At 36.2% G+C, this 25,028-nt stretch overlaps 2 protein-coding genes across 5 annotated transcripts; both read left to right on the top strand.

Moving 5' to 3' along the window:
• The first annotated feature begins 1,610 nt into the window (after nt 1–1,610).
• Nucleotides 1,611–4,431, top strand: cbx3a (chromobox homolog 3a (HP1 gamma homolog, Drosophila)). Of its 3 annotated transcripts, none has more exons than XM_051873349.1 (5): nt 1,611–1,771; nt 2,648–2,787; nt 2,916–3,084; nt 3,209–3,303; nt 3,834–4,431. In XM_051873349.1, the coding sequence occupies exons 2-5, from the start codon at nt 2,654–2,656 to the stop codon at nt 3,958–3,960; spliced, it is 525 nt and encodes a 174-aa protein (XP_051729309.1). In that variant the 5' UTR covers nt 1,611–1,771; nt 2,648–2,653; the 3' UTR covers nt 3,961–4,431. The 3 variants fall into 3 exon arrangements, with proteins under 3 accessions (XP_051729309.1, XP_051729308.1, XP_051729310.1); XM_051873348.1 differs by having other exon boundaries at nt 1,693–1,892; XM_051873350.1 differs by lacking the exon at nt 1,611–1,771 and adding an exon at nt 2,243–2,261.
• A 3,898-nt stretch (nt 4,432–8,329) lies between these two features.
• snx10a (sorting nexin 10a) lies at nt 8,330–16,518 on the top strand. Of its 2 annotated transcripts, none has more exons than XM_051873532.1 (7): nt 8,330–8,356; nt 12,479–12,518; nt 13,957–14,043; nt 14,216–14,316; nt 14,520–14,618; nt 15,116–15,328; nt 15,652–16,518. In XM_051873532.1, the coding sequence occupies exons 2-7, from the start codon at nt 12,492–12,494 to the stop codon at nt 15,818–15,820; spliced, it is 696 nt and encodes a 231-aa protein (XP_051729492.1). In that variant the 5' UTR covers nt 8,330–8,356; nt 12,479–12,491; the 3' UTR covers nt 15,821–16,518. The 2 variants fall into 2 exon arrangements, with proteins under 2 accessions (XP_051729492.1, XP_051729491.1); XM_051873531.1 differs by lacking the exon at nt 8,330–8,356 and adding an exon at nt 10,696–11,143.
• Nucleotides 16,519–25,028: the final 8,510 nt, after the last annotated feature.

Raw genomic sequence — 25,028 nt, 5'->3', positions numbered from 1 at the left:
ACTGAATTAATACCAACATATAAAATTAAATTAAGGACATGCATCAGAAAAATTGGGAATGTTGGACAATAAATATATGAATATAACAGCTTGATTTTGCAGTGTTGTCTAATGTCCGTTAAAGCAAAAGTGTCCAAAAGTGGGAATTAGCCTATGGGATAACGGACACAGCAATGCATCATGTATTATAAGATCGTCATGTTTGTAGCGTGATCCATTAAAACGTACAATATAGCCTATTTCAATTCAGACCTAGTGGAGTGGTACTACTATTGCTCCACTAGGTCTGAAAGATCTTAAATGTATTAATTATTAATTTACTATTAATAAATGTTTAAAGTTGCATAAAATGGGAGTACTCAATAAAGTAGGCTAACTACGTTACCTCAGATGGTTGAATGGTTGGATCCCACAACTGGTAAAATAAAACATATATAAGACAATATACAACATTTACTGTAGGTGCCATAACATTTACTGATGATTTCATTTGAAAAAATGTTCTTTTGTGCTTCTGATTTGGCAGTGAAATTCGCCGATTTTGGGTGCGTAAGATGTGAAGGATTCTATGGTCCAGTTAGTATTTTCACCCCATAATGGCGGCCGCGCTACCGGAGCGCCATCTAGTGGCTGTTGCCCAAAAAGTATCAGAGTGTCGCCTCTTGTGCTCTACACTCCTTGACAAAATCCTAAAGGAAGAAGTCTTGTGGCTTCCGGCCTTGTAATCAAACGCAAATAAAAAAATACAACTGTTTGAGTTCCAAAATTATGAGCTCCAAAAGGTTTAAGTTTCTTAAGCGGGAGAACAGCAGAACGAAAGAATATTGTTGTGTCGCATCGTGCCATGCTTCCGCAAAGTTTAACTCCGTCCTAAGTTTTCACGGTTTCCCTACAGATCAGGAAACGCGCCAAAAGTGGATTGACATAATTCGGTGTGAGAAAGTCACTTATAAAAAAATCTGTAGTCGTCACTTTAATGCTGATGATATAATCGAGCCAAAGGATCCCACAGGACATAGGTTGCTGAGGAAAGGGGCTGTGCCTACCTTGTTCCTGTGGAATGATTGCTCCATTTCATCGCAAATAAATTCTGAGGTATGGTAAAGGAGTTTCCGCTTTGATGTCAGAAGTCAAAATGTCTAGTTGGTGTAACTATCTGTAAAAGTCTAATTAAAAGGATGAAATTCTTGGTAAAAGGCATGTGTTCTTGAAATATGTTATGCAAAATATGCAGTGGCACTGTTTACAAATGTATTTGTAGCCTACTCCTTTTTAAAAATCTTGAATCTCTTTAAGTGTGACAATTTTGCAGATTCAAGATTACATCAGAAGTGCATTATACATTTTAATTAGATTTTAAAACAGTTAGCATTGATAGGAATATATCATTCAGTTATTTAAATCAAGGAATTCAATTATTGCAATAAGTTTGTCATCAAAGTATTTGAGTGCTGAGTTAACATATAAACTTGGATACAACAATTAACAGATTTTAGACTATAGCTTACTTTTAATATTCTGAGTGTGAGGACCTTAAAGTTGATATCAAGTGATATCATGTACATCTCAATGTACTGAATTATGATATTTTGAATGACCTGACATGCAGACGAAAATGATTTTTTGAAATCACGGTTGCTCCGCCCTGTGAAAAACCTCATTGGAAACACGTGACCGCTCCTAGGCGTGGCTTTACGTCCTCGCGTACGATTCGGGCTGGCCTTCGTCGAGCCTCAGTCGACTTCTCTTCCATTGATTTATAGTGTACCAAGTGAGTAAAAGTTTTAAAAGTTTGTGCCTTGTTAAAGTGCGAAACGTTTTTGCTGCAGCTATTTGCAGGTCGAGAAGCGTGAAGATTTGTAAATCACATTTAATCCTTTTCCATTGTGAGGGTGAGTTTTCGCGCGCATGCATCTCGTGCTGCAGCACCGTCCATTGTAGTTTGCTGTTACAATGCTGCAGCTTCATTTATTGCAATACGCATTTGTCTTAAATCTGTTGTTTTGGTATCTTTACTTGTTTCAGTTTGCGTAGATGTAAGATGCATATATGCAGGATGTTTTATAACATACATATATTTTATAACCTGGTGTTTTTAATGTGTGTGTGTGTGTGTGTGTGTGTGTATTTTCCAACTAGCGATTAAGCTAACTCTGGCTATCTAAAACCAGCGAGTGTTTTAGTGAATAATAAGAGAACAACGATTTTTGTAATAGTCAGACATTCATTTGGACAGCACGGTTATCCAGATATAATAAAAGGTATAATCCCAAAAAGTAGTTTGAACTACGTTCGGGCCTCTGGCCTGTTCATACATGCGTAGTTAGCTCGTTATCATACTAGCAACACATAAAAGGCACCACGTAACTTAATTAGTTTTGACGTTAATCGCAAAGGCTTAAGTGGATTTTTAAGATCTTAGAGCGTTTATAAACGGGCTTGAACTAATCTTTCAGTAAATGTGTAAACATTAGCCATTTTAGCATCATTGTGCAAGTCATAAATATGGCAACTTTTTTCTTAAATGATTTATTTATTCATTTATTTTTTCGAAGAGGAACATGCCTTTAAATGTTTCAAGTTTTAAATGACTTTAAATCCTTAATCAGGTTCCTGATTCATCATTTCAGTCTTTTGCACGTTTTAGGTCGACATGGGTAAGAAGCAGGGAAACAAATCAAAGAAAGAAGTTCAGGAAGTAGAGGAGTTTGTGGTGGAGAAAGTGATCGACCAGCGAGTGGTCAACGGAAAAGTTGAGTTTTTCCTCAAGTGGAAAGGCTTTACAGAGTAAGTATTTTTTTTTTACTTTGATTTCTTGTGGGTATAATGAAATGGAGAATCTATTTTTGGGAGGGTTTTGTCAATAAATCTTGCTATGTGATTAGATTAACAAGATATGCTAATGTTTTCTTCAGTGCTGACAACACCTGGGAGCCTGAAGAGAATTTAGACTGTCCTGAACTGATTGCTGCATTCCTGGAGTCTCAGAAAGGAGTAGTGGAAAAACCAGAAGCTGTAAAAAGAAAATCCTCCACTGATGAACCAGAAACAGAGGAGAGCAAGGCAAAAAGAAAGAAGGAAATGGTAAGATTGTGTGTTGGCCATCAGTTTATTAATTTGTCACTTTAAGGCATTTTGAAGGCTCTTATCTGGAAGGTGTGATGGATTTTAACGTTGGTTCTTATTGCTAAAACTGATGTTGCTGCAGTCTGACAAGCCAAGAGGGTTTGCAAGAAACCTTGAGCCGGAGAGGATCATTGGAGCGACTGACAGCAGTGGGGAGCTCATGTTCCTCATGAAGTGGTAAGAAACCCATGTAGTTTTCTCATTTAATTGACTGGAAATAAGAACATAACATTAAATAAAATTGACATTTCCTCAACCTTGTGTTGCGCCAAACCTGTATTTCTTCTTTGGAACATGAAATCTATTTTGAAGAATGTTTCAACTGTTTTTGTCCCAATGATGAGTTAATGGGGCCCAAAACTATATTGGATCAAATTGATTTTCATTGTATGGACAAATTTTTATTTTATTTATTATTATTATTATTATTTTATTTTATTTATTTATTTATTTTCAAAAATATTTTTGTGTTCCACAGAATGAAGTCATACAAGTTTTGAACAACATGAGGAAATGACAATTTTCATTTTTGGGTGAACAATCAATTTAAGATGCTTATAAAGGCCTGTAGGGGGCAGCATGCCCACATGCAAAGCCTTTCTAACTCAAGATATAATCACTTCAACATTGTACTTTCTACTCTGTCATGTTACAGAGTCTGTTTCATTTTCTATCACTCTAACCAGAGATATGTTTTGTGTTCACAGGAAGGACTCTGATGAGGCGGACCTGGTGCCTGCACGAGAGGCCAACACCCGTTGCCCACAGATAGTCATTGCCTTTTATGAGGAAAGACTAACTTGGCATTCCTGTCCTGAGGATGAGCAGCAGTAGCACCTCAAATCTCATTGAACCATACGTTAGTGTCTTCCACCTGTACAGTATTAGCAGAAGTGTTGATAGTCTGACGGTGGAGGAATTTTAAATGTATTGAGATTTGGCTGGAAGCTGTGTGCATGACTGTAGTGAACCAATGAAAGTATGTGCAGATGAGATGAGTGTTTTTAAAAGTTACCATATAGGATGCTTTAACTGTTTCTTTGAACTAGGTGTCACCGCGGTGCTTTTCATGATTAACGCACTGGCTTGTGTTTTTCCTCCACTCATCTTGTCATTGAAAGGGATCCAAAACATGTTTCTATTCATGTTCATAGTTTCTTTTGGTTGGCAATGTTGTCATTATTGTAGTAGTTTTCTTTTTATTCGTATTGTTTACATGAATATTGAAAGTGTCTGTTTATGTAAATGTTTGTGTAAATATTTCTTATTTTTTAGTTCAATAAAGGTTTATATGCCTGCTTTTAATCTGCTTGCATGATGTCTTGAATATCCAAAGCAGATGTTTTGTCCGATATTTATGGCTATGAAGCCTTTACTGTCTGCCTCAAAACATGGTTATTTGAGTGCTTTTAAAGTGTTTTCTTGGGGCTGTTAGCATGCAATGTGCTTTTTTTTGTGGTGTGATGTAGTGAGCCGTTTTCCACCACATGTCAAAGAAGTGAGTGGCATGACTTTTGTTTTCTTGTATTTGACAGACTTTGGAACTGCTGTTAAGCATACTAAAATGTGCTTTTTGTACAAACATATAATAGATGGATCTCTTTGTATTAAATGAGAGAACCTCTAACATTCGCAAAACATCTGTTTGCCACCTTCTGCTATTTTAACGCTTTGGCGTGGTTGTGAGTAGCTTCGTTAAAAACGATGGAATGAACAGATTAAAGTGCCACAGCTGTCTTGTGCCTGCTTTTGTAGGTCAAAACTGTTTTGCAGTAATAATGGATTTTAAAGGTACACTATGTAACTGTGTGGAGTAGCCCAGTACCCGCGTGGCTCGTCATGTGCGTAAACAAAGTAGCTCCATCTAAAATGTTCTTCCACAAGTCGCATGCAGTTTTATTTTGTAAAAGTTATATATTGTACCTTTAAACAAAGCTCCTTACCAATTGGTAATTAAAATGAGGAAGAGTGGAAAAAACATTATTTCACAATGCATTTGGTTCCACTCTGGGTGGCCTTCTGTACTGGATTTATTTTTATTTTTTCATTATCTTTATAAGAATGAGTCTTTTGTATCAGTGTGTCACTTTCATTAGAATAGTCTCCCAGCAGAATTGTTGGTTGCCTTATTTTTAAACAATGTCTGATTGCTTTTACTGTTTATGTAGGCTATTTTATGCTCTGTTCAAAGCACAAAATGCTTTTCATCCACGGTCATTTGAGAATTTAGGAAGTAGATGATAAATCGCCCACATTTTGTAATCAGGGCGACAAATGACTTATAAATGTTTAATTGCACAATTTAGTTGAGCCATAAATTTTCCAGAGTCAGAATCATTAATTGTGTCCTCGTTTTGTCTTTCAGGGGTTTTTCTCCTAATGCTTTTGAGCGTCAATCACACAATTTAGAAATTGCTTTCCCAGACATTAACTGGAATCTGTTAGATATATATTCTGCTTATCTAAAATACACAAAGACAGACGGTTAACCATAGAAAAAGCAATGTGACCAATAATGTCATTACAGTTCCTGACCTTTCTTGCCATCAGGGTCAGAGTTCACAAGTTCATGTTCTGCACACTTTATCAGACGTGGGATGCAGAAGGCGCCTCTTTCTATATGTAAAATGTAAAATTCGCCTAAAAAATGTAATATCTGTAATCTGGGTTGTGGTAGTCATGTTATTAAATTGAGAAAAAGCAGTCATTCACCATGTATCTGACTCTTATTTAGTTATCTTGAAACTAACGAGAAGGGAAAAGAGCTGCCTGATGTCTGTAACCTCACTGCCTACTAACAAATTATGACCACATATTACCATTTGCTTAGCTGGTTGCAGGTCTTATGACAAAGATTAGCAGTATAGAGATGGACTTTGAGTTCTGAGGCTTTTTCCTCTCAAGAACCTGTTTTTGTAAAGTCATCCTGAAATAAGCAGGTCAGATGACAAACTGAAAACACTCTTTACAGTCATAATAAAAAACGAAATAACTGCATTGGCACTTGTTGGCTCATGTGTGTTTACTGGCTACCTTAATCCCTATATTCCCCCAATTCCAGAAAAGTTGAGACATTTTGTAAAATGCAATAAAATCAAGAATCTGTGATTCGTTTATTTTGTTTAACCTTTATTTAAAGCTGCTGTCCGTAATTTTTTTGTGTTTAAATTTTACAAAAAAAATATGTAATAAGCGAATACATCATGAATCCACTTTCCAAACCGTGTTTTTGTCTTATACTGAATCACTACGGTACACCTATAAGTGTTTATATTCAGACTGTTTTAGACTAGTTCAGTTAGTACCACTGCGGAGTTGCACAGCCTACCTGCGTGACTCGTCATAGACATAAACGGAGAGAAGTAGCTCCGGCTACAATGTTCTTCCGCAAGACGCATGCAGTTCTGTTTATTAACCGCTAGAGCGGCAAAATTTTCCAAAAGTAAAATTTTCACTGACCTAAGTGTATTTTGTAAATATAAACCAATTTTGATTTTGATGGCTGCAACTCCAAAAAAGTTGGAACAGAGGCATGTTTAATATGTGTCACATCACCTTTCCTTTTAATTCCTTTTAATTTTAATCGTTTGGGAATTGAAGATACTAACCGTTGCAGTTTTGGAAGTGGAATTTATGCCCAACCTCACCTGATACAAGACAGCTGCTCAACAGTCTGTGGTCATCGTCTGATTCTTTTCCAATAGGAGACAGATCTGGACTTGCAGGCAGGCCACTCAAGCACATCCTCTCAGTGTAGCATGTGCAGAATGAGGGCTGGCATTGTCTTGCTTCCCAGGAAAGATGTCATCTTGATGGCAGTGTATGTCTCTGTACAATCCCAATACATGCCTCCACGTCAATGGTACCTTCACACATATGCAAGTCACCCATGTCGTTTGCACTGATGCACTCCCATGCCATGACAGATGTTTGCTTTTGCAAGTCTGGATGGTCCTTTTCTCTTTGGGACAGAGAGGTCAAAGTCAGTTTTTGCCCAAAACAAGCTGAACGGTGGACTCATCTCACCACAGCACACATTTTCACTGTCTTTTAGACCATCTGAGATGAGCTCGGGTCCAGAGAACTCAGGGCTATCTCTATATCTCTGATATAGCTTTCTCTTTGCATTACAGAGATTCAAGTTTCATTACTTGATGCAGCGGCAGATTGTTAAGTGACAACGGTTTTCCAAAGTACTTCCGAGCCCATGTGGCTTTATATAACACAGTAGCATGATGGTTCCTCATGCAACGCCATCTGAGAGCTCGAAGGTCACACACATTCAACAGAGGTTTTCTTGCCTTGCCCTACATGTACTGAGATTTCTCTGGATTCCCTGAATCTTTTTACAATATTATGCATGGTAGATGGTGAAAAACCTAAATACTTTGCAGTCTTGCATTGAGAAATGCGATTTTTGAATTGTTTGACAATTCTCTCATGAAATTTGGCACAAAGTGGTGAGCCATGACTAATCTTTGCTTACAAAGACTGAGCCTTTGGTGGATTCTCCTTTTATACTCAAACACAATACCCTCACCAGTTTATTCCTTACCAGTTTACCTGCTAATTGTGGACTATTTCAAAACAGTTTAACTTGGATATTCTTTAATCTTTTCACTTTTTTGCCTCTGTCCCAACTTTTTTTTGTTGCCACCATCAAAATGTATTTATATTTACAAAATACAATTAATTTGGGGGAAAATATTGGGATTTTTTCATTGTACTTTTGTCAGTTAAATATAGGTTAAAGAGAATTAACAAATCACAGATTCTTGATTTTATTACATTTTACAAAATGTCCCAACCTTTCTGGAATTAGGGTTGTATAACATCTTGACAGACAGAGTGTCCTGAGTGTCTCATATGCTCTATGTTAACAAGGGTACAATCCAATATCTGTACATCCTTATGGTCACAAGTACTGATTTTTGAATTAGGAAATCATTTTGGTTGTTGTGGTAGAGGTAATGTCTCACAGTGGTGGACCTCATTGTGACACAGGGTTTGGTATTGATAGTTAAAAGTCCAGCTTCCCACCCTACTGGACCTTTGAGTAAATTATCAATATAAATGTGATTAAATCTGATTAGTTTTATTTTGGAGATCTGTTCAATCATTTGACAATCATCAGGCGATTTTTAACACCCCTGCAGAGCCGAAAGTGCTTCTTTGGTGAAATATTTCATTGGGGGGGGGGGGGGGGGGACAAGGATCAAGATGATGGAAGGTAAAAACTATATGTTAAAGATGAAAGTGTTGTATATGAACTAAATGAAATCTAATAAATCTAAATCTAATAAATGTGTAAATATCTAAAATAAACATTACGTCAAAACTTCCAAGCTTTTTTAAATCCCTGATCCAGACATTAAAACAATATTTTTTTTAAATACCCACTACATCAGTAAATGTGCTATTGGTTAGAATAATACATATGTTAAATCATTCTAGCATTCTATCAGCTAATCTACAATGTTCGGAATCCTGCATTTTAATTAAAAAAACTTATTAAAAAAAGATATGTCTTAACCTTCCTTTTAAAAATATAAATGCTAGAAGCCTCTTACACTTAATTTGGTAAACAATTCAAAAATTTTGGAGCATAGTGGCTAAAAGAAGCACATGCAAATCTCTTAAGATTTGCTATATAATGTAAATTTCAGTAAATTTTCATTTTCAGGATCTTAAACTACAATTTGGAATTTATCTTGGCAGACAGTCTGTAATATATAAAGGTGCCAGATTATGCAGTGTTTTATAAATTGATAAAAAAAAAAAAAAAACAACAACAACATAAAATAAGTCATTTGGTGAACTGGAAACCAATTTAATTCCATTGGTGTAATATACGCTCTCTCCTTTTATTGTATTACTCTGGCTGCTGCATTTTGGATCAATTGCAGCTATACAACCCTTAGTCAGGCCAGTATAGCATAATAATAATCAAGATGAGAAAAAATAAATGCATTAATTAATTTCTTAGCAACATTCAAAGATTAAAAAGGATTGAATCCTAGCAATATTTCTCAGTTGACAAAAAGTTTTTGTCCTTTGATTAATATGAATATAAAACTCAGGTCACATTCCAAAATGTTCAAGTCCAAGTTCTTTATTTCTTTCTTAGATTGCAGGGCCAAAGTGCCCAATCCAACTTCTATCCTCTCCCTCTCATGCTTTGGGCCCACAATAAGAATTTTAGTTTTACCTTTGTTCATTTTCAAAAATTTGTATTCAACCATTTTACAATACTGGACCGACAGTCAGACAACCTTATAATACAACAGTATCTCTGAACTCAAGTGAAATGTATAATTGTATATCATCAGAATAAAAATTGAAAATTCATGTCATATTTCTGAATTATGTTGCCCAAAGGGAGCATGTATGACAATAAAAGTGGCCCAAGAATTGATCCTTGAGGAACACCATATATTATTTCATATGTCTTTAATATACATTCACCTATATTAAGGACTAAGAAGTTCCTTTCTGTAATACATTAATATGCATACTGAAATATGCAATTATAAAACGAATATTTGTTTACATTATAGTAAATACCTAAACTCCTAAACTTTTGATGGTTTATTTTTTGTTAAGACTAAATAAATGTAAAATTTGTAATTTTTGTCTTTGGAGAATGGTTTTGCAAAATAGCAAATGTTCTTCTCAGTTTGGAACTTTTGGCAATTATATCCATATAATGTTGAAAATAACTCACTGATGATAATTTAAAATGTTGGGTCTTGTGGCAACATGTCCTGTCCATATACCACAGTAAAGAGAGATGCTGAGATAGATGTCATGTACCACCCACAGATTTGTGGTGACTGTCATGTGACCTCGCTTTAGAAATTCTGGAACATTTTGTTAGATTTTAAAAATGAAACTGAAACGATAAAAGGAGAGATACTTATTTCGCCTTACAAGATTTTTTGTTTTGTTTATTACTGGCTATTTTTGCTTCCTATACCAGCCTGTTTAATATTTCTACATGTAAATGATCTCTATTATGATTGGCTATGATTGACTTTGCATGTGTAATAACGGCTATGGGTTGTGGCTTTACTGTCATGTCCCATTTAGTTTGCAATACCCCATCCTACCTTAACGGTCTCTTTGTAGGTCCTGCATTACATTGGCACAGGTTAACAAAACAATATACACAAAATCAGGTCAGACCACACTGATCAGGAACACAGGTAAAAAACAAACAAACAACAACAACAACATAAAACCTATGGCTATTTGTGTCTAAAGCTGAGATCTCCAGAAGGATATCACCTGGCCAGAGCACAAATCTAATACACATCTAAATACCAACTGGAATTATGAATAAGTTGGAAACGTGTAGGGGGCCTTTTGTTTCTTGTTAATATACTTAAATCATAACCATGATGATTTCTCAATGTCCTATTTTTGTAATTTTGTTCCAATAATAGGTTCTGGGTGTATTTGGGAGGGAGCTTATCATTGTGAATATTACAGCATATCTATATAGTAAATCTTTTATTTCAAAAAAGGAAGGAAACCTGTTTTTCAAGATATGAATTGACAAATGATAGCCTACCCTAGTTCCATGGAACATTTCTCACCTATAATTATTCTAGAACGTTTTCTTTCCTTTTTATTAGACAAATCGGTTACTGATAGTGGTTTGTGCATAACCACTAGTACCAGAAATACATATTTAACTTATTCAGAAAATTTCCCAAATCAATAGGCTACCAACGCACATATTATGCAATATTTACATTTTATCTGCTGTAATAATACCGTTGAAGCACCTGCTGATATTATACATAAACAATAAACGTAGTCTAGGTACTGAGAAGTATTTTCAGGGTTGAGAGCCGCGCACGCGCACATTAAACTCTGAAAGTCCGAGAAAAAAAACTTCATTTCCCCATACGCGAACTTGCTGGCAGTTTTAATCACACCAGTCTCAGGAGCACCTGGAGAGCGGCGGAAGAGTTACAAAACAACAAGGCTTACATAAAACACGACAGAAAAGGTGAGAATAACAAATAATGTATCTCAATGTATGTAACGTGAAATTATATATAAACATAGGCTTTACCATAATGAATGGTTAACGAAACAGGAGAGTAGAGAAACAGCAGAACGTTTGTGAAGTGTTTCAGTGAAAACTGTAGCCGTTCAGCGAGATTTTCTAACATAACTTTTCTGCGGAATGGTTTTTTTTTTTACATTGCAGTTTATTTTTCTCTTTAAAAGTAAATGCCATCACGTGTGATTTCTTTTCTTAAAAATGTCTTTCGATTTTGTTAAAACTATTATTTGATCTTTTTGCGCAGTTCATTGAAAGTTTCCAGCATTGGTTGCAAATTATATATATGTATATTTATATAATTTGCAACCAACGCTGGAAACTTATATATATATATATATATATATATATATATATATATATATATAATAATTTTAAACAGTACCAAAACTAGGTCAGGGTAGCCATGAACCAAATTCAGTCCAGGGTGCTTAGGTTAACTCGCTGTCTGCTGGCCAATTAGTCTGGGATTCTTAGTCAACTCGAGTAATTAAGTTATCATCATAGTGAATTAGTTTGAGTATGAATGAACGTCACTGATTGCATGTTTGTTTGGGCTAATGCTGATGGGACGTCCATTTTAGGATGCACAAAAAAGGGAAAGTGACCTGCTGTATGGTTCACCTTTGACAATTCTCTCTTAGGCGGCATGCTATTAAGCATATACAGCAAAACAAAGTCTAAATTAATTTAAAGAGTCTAAAGGAATATCTGGGTTTGCTGTAACATAAGATTAATTTATTGTTTTAATGTCTGAAATTACCCCGTTCCTCACTGGGACCTGCTACCCTGCTCAGTTATGAAACGTCAGCATTGCTGCTTAACCACTTCAATGAAGTGTTTAGTAGCATATAGATTTAACAGATGAGCTCTTGAAACACAGTTATAACACTATCCCCTGGTTTCACAGACAAGGCTTAAGATAGTCCTAGACTAAAACACATGTTTGAGCTGTTTAAACTGAAAGCGGCTTGTACGGACATATCTTAAAATATGTCAGTGCCATTGTTTTGTCTCAAGATGCACACGAGTATTTTTTTTTTTTTTTCTAGGGTACATTTATGAAAGCTACTTTTACCCTAATTGAACTAAGGTCTAATCCTGGCTTAGGCTAAGCCCTGCCTGTGAAACCGGGCCTATAAAAATTGTTAGTTGTTATTTTTAGACCATTTCCTATTTAAAGTCATTTTTTTTTCTCTAGTCTTAGTCCAAGAGAACCAAAACAATCTGAATACTAAAATGTTCCACCACTCAAAACCAGTCTCTTTCTTTTTCCAGTCAAATCTCTGAGATGGAAAGTACAAGCTTTATGAAAAAGGTCAGTGTCTTTTTTTTTTCTTTACATTTCATGTTCATCAACAGTTTCACTCTGTGTGACTCAGCAATTTTTATCTACATAGCTGATTGGTTTTTTTTGGGGTGGGGTTTCATAAAATGAAACCATGGCTTTCCAAATCAGTAAAGCATTATGTCTCATCTTGTGACTGGTGCTCTGATGTGCAAAATTATATTCAAATACAAATTAAGTCTACTCAAATGGATTATTTTGTTTTGCTAAAATTAGATGTTGATATTTGAAGCATTTAACTAGTTACTTTTTATCCCAATGCCTTTTTAGATCAATGATCACTTGATCATTGTATAAGAGAAAGGAAATAAAAGCCTCTTTAGTGGAAACAAGTTTTTAATTACACCTTGTAACTGAACTGCAATTGCATCAGGCCTTTTGTCTGGAATTTTTCAAGAGGAAACTGGCAGCACAAAATTCCATTGGTTGCAGTTGACATTATTTCTGTTTCATTTGTTTAACAAATTTCTATTCACAACCATGCAATACTATAAAGGCTAGCTTGCATCAAAATGATTTTTCTTTTAGGTTATGAAAATTATGTCATTAATTACTCACCCTCATATCGTTCTACACACGTAAGACCTTCGTTCATCTTTGGAATGCAAATTAAGATATTTTTTGATAAAATCGGAGAGGTAGGCTATATGACTCGTCCATAAATGGCAATTTAACCACCACTTTCAAGGTCCAGAAAGGTACTAAAGACATTGTTAAAGTCAACGTGACTACAGTGGTTCAACTTTAATTTTATGAAGCGACGAGGATACTTTTTGTGCTCAAAAACAAAACAAAAATAATGACTTTATTTAACAATATCTTCCCTTCTGTGTCATTCTCATATGCTGCTTACATTCAGCGCTTCCAGGTTCTATGTCAGAAATATCTTAATTCTTGTTCTGATGTCAAAAATATCTTAATTTGTGTTCTGAACATAAACAAAGGTCTTACAGGTGTGGAACAACATGAGGGTGAGTAATTAATGACAGAATTTTCATTTTTGAGTGAACCTAGGCCATTGATATGACTTGTACCTGTTGGTTAGGAAATTGTCGTTTTGCCAGGAAATCCTGTAAAAACCCTTTGAAATGTCTAAAAGAGTATTTATAGGGAAGTTTTGTTTGACCTCAAATGGATTTGTTGGCTGTGGTGCAACAAAGTGTGTTGTTTTGAAAATTCCAATTGCACATTACAAACAAAGAGGTGCAAAATACCCTCCAAAACTCCAGTGTAAAATATGGATGAAAGGGCAGATTCTGAATCAACACTTCTCTTAAAAAAGGGTAAAACTGTAACTCGTAATAGAAAAAAAAAACCAAGCACACTTTCTGCTGAGTCACTTCCTTGTTCGATTTGAAACGCTTCAGTGATCATAAACACTTAACACTGACTGTTTCTCTTGTTGCAGGAGTTTGTAAGTGTATGGGTACGAGATCCCCAGGTACACAAGGAGGATTTCTGGCACGCGTTCATCAGCTATGAGATCTGTCTTCACGTGAGTGCAGTACCCACATGTTTATATTGCAATGTTGTTACTGGGGAATGTTGCTAATCAGACAACTTGATTTTCTTATGGATATTTGGCTCTCTGTCTGTGCATATTTTTTTCCATCACAACATGTTTACCAATGAGAACATTAGTTTCAATATATTCTTCTTAATTATAGACCAATAGTATGTGTTTCCGGAAGAAGACCTCTTGTGTGAGGAGGAGGTATAGTGAGTTTGTTTGGCTGCGGCAGAAACTACAGAACAACGCTCTGCTCATGTAAGTACATTTGAGAATTTAACACTCTAGGAAATACAATATTATATTTTTATTTTAAATAAAATAAAGCAGAAAAAAAGTTCTGTGTAGTCATTTGGTCTTATTAAGGGTCTTATAAAGTCACAGCATGCATAAACTTTGTTGTTAAGGATATGTGGAGTGTAATCTCTCCCTTTGCAATACGTCTTTTGTTTTTTTTGTAGAGAGTTACCTAAACTCCCTCCCTGGAATCCTTTTTTCAATCTCAACAACGACATCCAGATCACTCAACGGATGCAGGGGCTGCAACAGTTTCTTGAGGCGTGAGTTTCTTCAGTCACTTCTTGGTCATCATTTATGATAAACTTGATTCAAATGGATTTGAAAAATAATTCTATACATCCAGTAACTAATACATTCTATTCTATATTAGACATGAAGGAAATACAGTATTTTTGCCATCTAGTGGCTGCTGTAAAGAGACACATTCCCTGTAAACCTTTAGATAGAGTAAACATTTTTTTACTCTAACAAAAGCATTTTTTCCAAACATTTAGTATATATTTGCCCAATATTTAATAGTATAGATAATATAGAAATTAAAATGGATAGTAAAGCATTTGACAGTGTTTTATGGCATTATAACATTATTGGATACCTTTTTATTCTTTTCTCTTTTTTTAATATTTATTCTTTGTCAAATTTAAGTTAACAGTCATCAAAGCCAGTTTATATTTTGCACTTCTTTAAATAACCTCATCACCAATTTCTGAAAGTCATTATACTTCATGTAGTTTTATTTAATTTTTTGTGTTTATAGGGTTCTACAGACACCATTACTGCTGTCAGACAGTCGACTGCACCTGTTCTTGCAGTCACAACTGAGCATTGCAAAAATGGACGCGTGTGCACGGGGACTGACGCATTACACCGTCGCACAGGCAATACAGCGATGTATCGGCGAAGCACGTTTCCCTGTGGAGGAACAGCATCAAGAAGAAGACAAAATATCCTGTGACTCAGACTGTGACAGGTGTGTGCCTCTGTCTCACTATATCGTAAAATTTCCCAATGTTCTTTAGATTTTTAGGTAAATTTCTTAAACAAGACCGTTTGGCATGATGTTAAATGTCTTCATCTATAATCATGCCATGGTAGAACTTTACAACCGTTTATACATAGTAGATGTTGAGAGAGACATTTTGCCATTTAATAAATAAGAGGGGCATTTAAATATGTAGATTGATGAATACACTGAATACATGTACACATAAATTGTGATGTGCCACATGAATATTCATGTCTGATTGATTTTTTTTTTTTTTTTTTTTGTATGGCATTTATTTTATTTTGCAGTACAACATCCTCTGGCTTGGGTAATAGTATAGGACCTGCTACACCTGTTGAAGAAGACTTGTCCCATAACGAGAGCTTTGCCCATGAATTTCAAGCCACGACCCCTGAGGCAGAACTCTTTAGCAGCCTGTCTTCATCTCCTAGCAACCCGCAGCACGTGCACCCTTGACGTGCATTCAGTTATATGAACTAAAGAGATGTACACACACGTACACACACATATATACTCTGTCAAAGAGAGTCCCAGTTGCTGCTTACAGCCTCCAGAGTTATATTTGGATGGATAATGAGTGAAAAAAGGTCTTGATTGTTTTATTACATGTCATGTATGTGTTCATGTTGTTTGATGTCTTTTTAATCTCTCTCTGTCTCTCTCTCTCTCTCTCTCTCTCTATATATATATATATATATATATATATATATTATATTTTCTTTATTTCATATCCTTTGGTCATCATATTAAATCATCCTCCTTAACTAAAGAGCTGACCTGGAAAGAAAAAAAAACAATTGGAGTAAAGTGGATAGGAGTGAATTACAGTATGAATTACAAGGATTAGCATCATTCTAAATGTTTTTCTTGATGTCATTCCGGTGTCCACTGTATGCGTTTAATGTGTGCCTGACAAAGAAGTTTTTTAAATCGCTTCAGCATTTTCTTCTGTACAGATGTGCTTTAGTTTAACAGATTTTAAAACAATAACAGTAAGTTAAATAATGTCATTTGTTACTTTATTTCTTAAAAAATCTTATTATATTAACATAGCTGAAGACTGTAAATGTGTGAGGGGAAAAGTGTTTTAAGTACATTTTTATTGTGATTTATTTAGTGTTGAGCGACGAATAAATGTTTTTTTTTAAACAAAATCCTATTGTAAATGGAATTTGTTGATGAAATGTAATGATAAACCAACAATATGGCCATATCATTTTAGGATAAAAGACGACATCAGTATATGAGCAACATAAAAAATTGCAAAGGTCATTGGTGCATGAGAGCTGGATACAGCCATGCTTATATTTCCTTTAATATGGACCACTTGTTTGAAAGATTAAAGGGTTAGTTCACCCAAAAATGAAAATTATGTCATTAATTACTCCGCCTTATGTCGTTCCACACCCGTAAGACTTTCGTTCTTCTTCGGAACACAAATTAAGATATTTTTGATAAAATCCGATGGCTCAGTGAGGCCTGCATCGCCAGCAATAACATTCCCTTTTTCAATGCACAGAAAGCTACTAAAAACATATTTAAAACAGTTCATGTGACTACAGTGGTTCAACTTTAATATTATAAAGTGACGAGAATACTTTTTGTGCACCAAAAATAACAAAATAGTGACTTTATTCAACAATATCTAGTGATGGGCGATTTCAAAACACTGCTTCATGAAGCTTTGAAGCTTTACGAATCATTTGTTTCGAATCAGTGGTTCGGAGCGTGTATCAAACTGCCAAAGTCACATGAACCATTGAAATTTCGAAACACTTAATTTCGGACCACTTGGCGTAACGAAGTCTCGTTTACTGAAATCATGTGATTTTGGCGCTCTGAACCACTGATTCGAAACAAATGATTTCGTAAAGCTTCGAAGCTTCATGAAGCAGTGTTTTGAAATCGCCTACAACTAGATATTGTGGAATAAAGTAGCTATTTTGTTATTTTTGGTGCACAAAAAGTGTTCTCTTCGCTTTATAATATTAAGGCTGAACCATGCACTGTAGTCACATGAACTGTTTTAAATATGTTTTTAGTAGCTTCCTGGGCATTGAAAAAGGGACTGTTATTGCTGCCGATGCAGGCCTCACTGAGCCATCGTATTTTATCAAAAATATCTTAATTTGTGTTCCGAAGATGAACGAAGGTCTTACGGGTGTGGAACGACATGAGGGTGAGTAATAAATGACATAATTTTCATTTTTGGGTGAACTAACCCTTTAAGGGTAGATGTTGTACCTAACCTTGGCCAAATGCTAAATGGTTGTCTTTATCTCTCTCTCTCCACGCACAACACAGCACTTCTTCAGTATCTAATCGTTGTTTAAGAGAGAGATTAAACTCTCTTTAAATGAGGGGTGAAGTTTTTGACAGAAATGTTTGGTTGAAACCGGTGGTCTGATTGGGGTTATGTTCGATCTGCGTAGGCGTAGATTCATCAGCATCTAGCAGCAGCCGATAAACACTTTCAGTATTGTCATCCAGATCACCAGAAGCACAAAACCCCACCAATCTCTGCCGCTGCCAATCACCATCACTGTGGTGCCAAAACTAAACCCATAACCCATTCTGTTATTATAAACAGTATATTTTTTAGGCCTATAAATAATATATAACATTATCACTGCTATATATCAAAAATATTATAAGACATACTATAAAAAAAAAAACTATGTTACCATATAGATAGATAGATAGATAGATAGATAGTAACCATAAAAACAAGGCATTTCTTAAATGTTTTAAATACTCATGAATCATAAAGACACACAATCATCTCTTTGTTCATCCTATGACCATATGACAGGACTGTGTATAATGTATCCAGAAAGCATCTGAGCTCCAAATAAGTCCTTAAGGGCACAGCAGAGGCAAAAACTTGTCGCTTTAGGAAATAAAACAAAGAGCCACCTCTACCTTCAAGTCATGGGTCACTAATCAGAAGCACTTAGGCTGAGCAGGGGTTGCTGTGGTGATAGTGGGGTTGGGCGAGGGAAGAGACGGTCATTTATCACCGGCTGTTTCATAGTGAGGCTGAGCGGAAAAGACAGCACAGACTCTGCAGACAAACGACCAACAATAAAGAGAATTAATCAGCACTGATTACCTGACTCCCCACAGCCAATAATGGAGGCTTAGAGAAACAAAGACAGAGGGAGAGTGAGGGGGATATATGACCGAAAGGAAAGACAGAACCAGATCCAAGGAAAAGCAAGGAGCAAGAATGGGTTATAAAAGAATTAGGAGGATCTGATCAGTCTGAATAGACTTGCTCTTTAAATTGGACATGTCATTTTTTGTTTCATTTTTCTAAAATTCTATAAAATAAACCACTTAAATTAGTGCCATGTCCCAGAGGCCAGTAGCAGAGTCTTGTATTACCACTGAACGGCTGTCATTGCCCTGCGGTCCGTCAATACAGTGATCAGAACTCAGCACAGGCTGATGGATTAAACAACTGAATGAATCGGATTCTTCTTGCTGTGTTACACCAGCTAATCGTTCCTCACACACAGCAATAAAATGCACCTCCAGTGCGGTCACATGCTCATATTCTCTATTCAGCCCACCAATCACTGCCATGTCTGATTTTGACATCTGAGATGACAAGGATTGGCCATTTTTACTGGCTGTCTGGTAAGCTAACCATCAAGTAAAACAGAGACTGTGATAAATCAGCTACATCTGCCCTTTTATACCCAATATCAGAAACTACACGAGGCCTATTGGCCAAATAAAACGTTCATTTTATGAGGATGGTGTGTTTGTTGCAAATGTGAAGACTTTAATCTGTTTAGGTCTGAAATACATTACTTTGGATTTCTATATGAGCTATTATGTGTTTATATTATGATCTGTGTTTCATATTTTAAGATTACATCAAAACATGACCCCATTGTGATTATCCTTACCTGTCATGTTAGTCATTTGCTTTGAAATAGCACATTGCGGTCACTCCATTGCCAAAGGTATTATCACAAACCTCCCGTAAAGACTTCCCTGGTGCTCATTGGTTGAACTGCCATAACCGGTCTAAATGAACACTCCTTAATGGACCCTGATGGGTGAACCTAATCCAAACCCAGTTGCTACTGATCAACTGGGGAGAAGGAGCAGATGGATTACTTTGTGTGTGTGCATGTGCATGTGTGTTGTATTGTGCAGTAATTGCTATGTTTCTTTGGTTTATTGGCTCTTAACCTTGGGCTGACAGCTACTGAGCAGGTGGGGTTTCTGTTGCTATGACAACTGCTCTGAGTTCAGGAGTGTGCTGGCATGTAGGATATACCCCACTGCAGCTTGGGCAAAATCACCCATAAAATAAAAAAGGCAAAGAAAAAGAGTGAGTGAGAAATTGTGCACTTTACTTTTTAATGTTTTTGTGATTTATTTGACAGCCGGTTTAAATGGGTGGATGGCCGAAAGTGTTTCCCAACCTTTTTGTCTGATGTACTCACATAGCCACGTCAGTATGGCTCATGTACCCCCTCATAAACGTCAAATTTGAAATGTGTTCATTTTTAACTAATATACTGGATATCATATCATTTAAGCATTATCAATGGTATTTGTAGCATAACAGCCTTAGTTTTTTAAAACACATTTCAAAACACTGCTTCAAAGCTTTACGAATCTTTTGTTTCGATTCAGTGATTCGGATTGCGTATCAAACTGTTAAACTGCTGAAATCACGTGACTTTGGCGCTCCGGACCACTGATTCGATTCATTGCTGGCAATAGAGGCCTCACTGAGCCATCGGATTTCATCAAAAATATCTTTACTTGTGTTCCGAAAATGAACGAAGGTCTTAGGGGTGTGGAACGACATGAGGTTGAGTAATTAATGACATTATTTTCATTTTAGGGTGAACTAACCCTTTAATGATGGTGATGTTATCTCCTGCAATGACCATTAGTATTTGAAAGTGTAAAATTTTTGTTTACAGTTAATTTTGTTAATAAACATTCTTAATAGAGTTACTGGAATATCAGATGTTGTTTGAGTTCAACTCACAGAGGTGCAAAGACAAATAAGATGGATTGTTTACACAAAGGTTACAGTGTAGCACTTAAAATGGAAATAATTGAACCAAAGCAGAAATATGAAGCTTACAATTTTTTAAAAGCACTGTGAATTTTCACTGTAAAAATTGTGTATCGTTTGAGTTGTAATGTTGCTCATGTTGTTTGTATGGTTGTTTTAGGGTTTTACACAGAAAGTATTATTATTCTTACTAAAAGTTTTGTGACTATATACTATTATATGTGTTAATGTTTACAGATTGGACCCATTCACTTTGTTGCAAAGCGCAGAACATGATTTCACCAAGTGCAACACGTTCCAGGATCAACTGTAACCCAGATTTTGGGGTTTTAAAAAAGAAAAAGAGGGACAAGTCTATTTTTAATTATATGGTAATCAGCACTGTGCCACAAGTGCTGTCGATTGAGCTTAAAGTGATAGTTCACCCATAAAATGAAAAATCTGTTATCATTTACTCATCCTCAAGTTGTTCCAAACCTGTATGAATTTCTTTCTCCTGCTGACCACAAAAGAAGATATTTTGAAGAATATGGGTAACCAAACAGTTGATGGGCCCCACTGACTTCCATAGTACAGGGAAAAAAATAGGCCTACTATGGAAGTCAATGGGGCCATGCCCATCAATTGTTTGGTTACCGACATTCTTTAAAATATCTTCTTTTGTGTTTAGCAGAAGAAAGAAATTCATACAGGTTTGGAACAACTTGAGGTTGAATAAATAATGACAAAATTTTCAATTTTGGGTGAACTATCCCTGTAACTTGTATTGAACCTAGAATATTCCTTTAAAGGTGACCTATTATGCCCCTTTTACAAGATGTATAAGTCTCTGGTGTCCCCAGAATGTGTCTGTGAAGTTTCAGCTCAAAATATCCCACAGATTATTTATTATAACTTGTCAAATTTGCCAATATTTGGGTGTGAGACATGCCGTTTTTGTGTGTGTCCCTTTAAATGTAAATGAGCTGCTGCTCTTAGCCACTCTCTAGAAAAGGGCGGCAGCTTTGGTTGCTCAACAACATAGCTGGAGAATCTCACACAGCCAAAATGATGATTGTCAGTAATCGTGTTCAGCCTTACATTGATGGAGAGACTCAGGAAGAAGATATAGAATACATCTTGACGTTTCTGAATGGTTAGTGGATACATTTATGTAGTTGCTGTGGAGGTGATTCAACTCATCGACTAGCATGTGCCATCATGTTAAACTTTTGTGCAAATCCAGCATTGAATTCACCCTCGTTTGTGAAGCAGTCTGGCGTAAAATGACAGCATGGCAACAACACTCTACTACAACACTCTACTACTTCCTCTTCTCTAAAGCAGCCCAACATGGCCTCACCACCTTTGTTGCGTGTTCTCAGGGGCAGGGTTTATGTAAGTTTTAGGGTTAGTGATGTCACTAACCCTGGAAGAAGCTCGTTGTAGTCCCTACCATTTGTTGTAGTCCTTAAACAGTGAATTTTTTCAAAGAAAATATCTTCCTTTACATTTAACTTTGAGCATCGTAACTTTGCAGACGTTGTTTATGCTCTAACAGCAGCATTACACATTAACTAAAGTTAAAAAAAGTATAATCATAATCAACCACCCCTTTAATAATGGGGTGCTGATACCCAGCATGCTTTGCAGCTATGGTAAAATCAAAAAGAATTTTAACTGATGGGGAGTATTTGTAATTTATGTAGGTTTACATTGATTAATGTAGGTCTGCAAAATTAATATAACAAACATGTAGTACATAACAAAACAGTAAATTAAGTATAATTTACATGTATGTAGGCTACTTCTGGTTAGGAATCATTGTGTACTTTTATCACAACTTCAGTACAGTGTTTCTGGTTCCCTTAATGATGACACTGGTTTACCTTCATTTACTTTTTCCTTGCATAAAAATACTGATGAGCATTATCTTGAAGTGCAACTCAGACTCAACGCTCATTAAAGAGGTTATAGATTCTATTACAGCTGCTCTTTGGCATGAGCAATCCCTCACACTGCACAACAGTACCCAATAAATACAAGTATATTTACAGCAGCTTTTATTGTGCCAAACATTATTCTCATGGTTAGTTAATGATGTAACAAAGTGACTTGTAATGGCTGTTAGTCATGCACAAACATATTAATGAATGTACGCATGATGCAGCTGCAAGGCAGCAGAATGTAATCTTATTTCCTATTTGATAATGAAAGAGACAGAGGAAGAGCAAATGTGCATAACCGACTGAGTGACTAATGGCGGAGAGAGGCCGAGGGACGCAGAGAGGAAAGGCGAGGGAGACCATCTGTTCTGCTCTCTCCTTGTTTTACCCCCTCTGCTTTCTAATAACTAACCCTCTCTCGCTTCACTTCAGATTCATGATGGGAGAAAGACACACACATAAACATGCTGCAGAACAGCCAGTTCAATTAGAATACATTAAAAGAGAATTCATGATTAACATCAAGCTAAATAGAATAAGTATGACAGCCTTGACAAGTTTAGGAAATGACGTTCATTTGTGGGCTGGGCAGCACAGATGGGTCCTGATGGCAGACATCACTCAGAGATGGCTACCACCATAAAAAAAAAAAAGAAAAGGAAAAAGAAAAAGAGAAGAGAAGAGAAGAGAAGAGAAGAGAAGAGAAGAGAAGAGAGAAACAGGCAAACAGAAAAACGAGAAAGGAAGGAACAGACGATCTATTAGGCCTACTGAACAGACGAAATCGAGACTGCTTCTCAGAGACCTCAGCCTATTAAATTCTCCAATTAGTGTGAAGACATAAATAACTGCTTCCAATTTCAGTGTGTCACTCAAGGGCAGGATCCAGCTCCAGGGAAACAAAACAATTTAAATTACGTTCCTCTCGCTTTGTGTCCGGTCTCTCTTTTAATGCCATAATTACGCTGCCATTCTTTCGCTCGTCCTCACGACGATACATCACCTCCTGCGACCCGGGTGATAAACGTCCTTCTCAGGAGAAACGTGAGCTAAAAAACAGCCGCTGTCCACTTTTCTTTTTTTGCAAGAGCCCTCTCTCTCTCTTCTTCACCCTGACAGTATTTCACTGCGAGCTGCTGAGCCCCCCACATCTATAATTCACGCGTCCCTCGACTGGGTTGCTGTCGGTAAAAATAGGAAATCCATCACGGAGACAAATGGTCGTTAAATGAAGCCCCGCGCAGCAGATAGGCAAAGCGGCAGATGAGGTTTAATTGTCTCTGCGTGCTCATATGAAATCAGTTCATGACCGTGGCGATATGACCGCGGGCCTTTAGAGGTTGTGGGGCATATTCTTTAGGGCTACATAGTGTCAGCGAATAATTAAAAGGCTTTTAATATCGGGGCATATGAAATGGCAGCAGGCTATGGTTACTAGGAGGTCTTTTGTGGGCTATCACCGACAAATATGATACATAAAGATGTATTAAAAGGGTCAATGCAAAAGTGGAGCTATTCTGGCAGATTCACTTATATACTTACTGTTTATTCTCAGCATTTGAGTGTTTTTGTGATGGTAGCAGCCTTGAATATCTTTAAAAATAATGTGGCCGTTATGGACCTAAGGACTACTTTTCCTTCAAGTGGAACAGACAGTGTTTTTAAGTTTATATTTGGTGCTTTAAATACAACTGAATATATATATATATGAGACCATTAAAGTGGTCAAGCTGATGGTGATAGTCATAAATAATAATAAATAAAATTTTTATTCATGTCAAAAACAAACAATAGTCTATGTAATATTCCTAATATTAAAGAAAACCTGAAGACATGGATTATACCAACAGAAGTAACTTTAGCAGCAGCACATTTTCACTTACAGTGCACAATTTCTCTAATCGTTGTACCAAAAATACATCCATTGAGACATAAATTGCAAGTTATAAAAATGTTTTAAATATATGATCGGAATATGATAAGCCTGAAAGATGAATAGCAATTAGTGATATGTTCATTTTAAACAGTTTAACAAGACAAATTGGTCTTTCAGAGAGGCATGAAGAACATGACATACGACCAGACCACTAGAGGGCACTAGCAAAGTGGGGGTAGAGGGGAGGGGTCAATTTCCTGCAGGAAGACCTAAAGGTAAGAGTCTCTGCATCACATCAGATATGCAAATATCACACATACAGCAAAATACAAAGTGCCAGAAGTGATTTGTTCAGTGGAATGGGAATAAAACCACTGCCATTCACAGCCAGACATAAGTCTAGGAAATATATTTCATTCAGAAACATTTTTTTTTGCATTATAATAGCCTGCAAATGTGAAAATTAAGGTGATGCTCATAAGCATTCTGAAGCAAACAGCTGGTGCATAAAGTTATACCATTACCAGTCACAGCATGGGCATTATTTTGCATAAAAAGGAAAAACTAATGTGATTGTGATGAATAAATAATTGCCATACTTAGCAAATAATTGTAAATGTTTGCAATAATTTGCAAATATATAGTGCAGTTTTGTGATTATGCAAATAAAATGCAAAATAATAGGTGTATTGTTGACATATTGTACAAATACGTTGCTTAATTAAGACAAGACGAGCTTGTGCAGATTTTCTGTCTCTGTGTGTGTTTGTGTGTGTCTGTGAAGGCGAGTGCACATGCATTATTCATGGGTCA

This window comes from Ctenopharyngodon idella, chromosome 19, assembly GCF_019924925.1.
Source record: "Ctenopharyngodon idella isolate HZGC_01 chromosome 19, HZGC01, whole genome shotgun sequence".
In the NCBI taxonomy this organism is placed as follows: domain Eukaryota; kingdom Metazoa; phylum Chordata; class Actinopteri; order Cypriniformes; family Xenocyprididae; genus Ctenopharyngodon; species Ctenopharyngodon idella.
Note: the sequence above shows the minus strand (reverse complement) of the source record. Positions and strands in the feature narration are given on the sequence as shown.

Coding starts and splice junctions, on each gene's coding strand:
- cbx3a (XM_051873349.1), top strand. CDS start 2,654: ATGGGTAAGAAGCAGGGAAACAAATCAAAGAAAGAAGTTCAGGAAGTA. Junction 2,788..2,915: donor AAGTGGAAAGGCTTTACAGA/GTAAGTATTTTT, acceptor TGTTTTCTTCAG/TGCTGACAACACCTGGGAGC. Junction 3,085..3,208: donor CAAAAAGAAAGAAGGAAATG/GTAAGATTGTGT, acceptor ATGTTGCTGCAG/TCTGACAAGCCAAGAGGGTT.
- snx10a (XM_051873532.1), top strand. CDS start 12,492: ATGGAAAGTACAAGCTTTATGAAAAAG. Junction 14,317..14,519: donor CAGAACAACGCTCTGCTCAT/GTAAGTACATTT, acceptor TTTTTTTTGTAG/AGAGTTACCTAAACTCCCTC. Junction 14,619..15,115: donor CTGCAACAGTTTCTTGAGGC/GTGAGTTTCTTC, acceptor TTGTGTTTATAG/GGTTCTACAGACACCATTAC.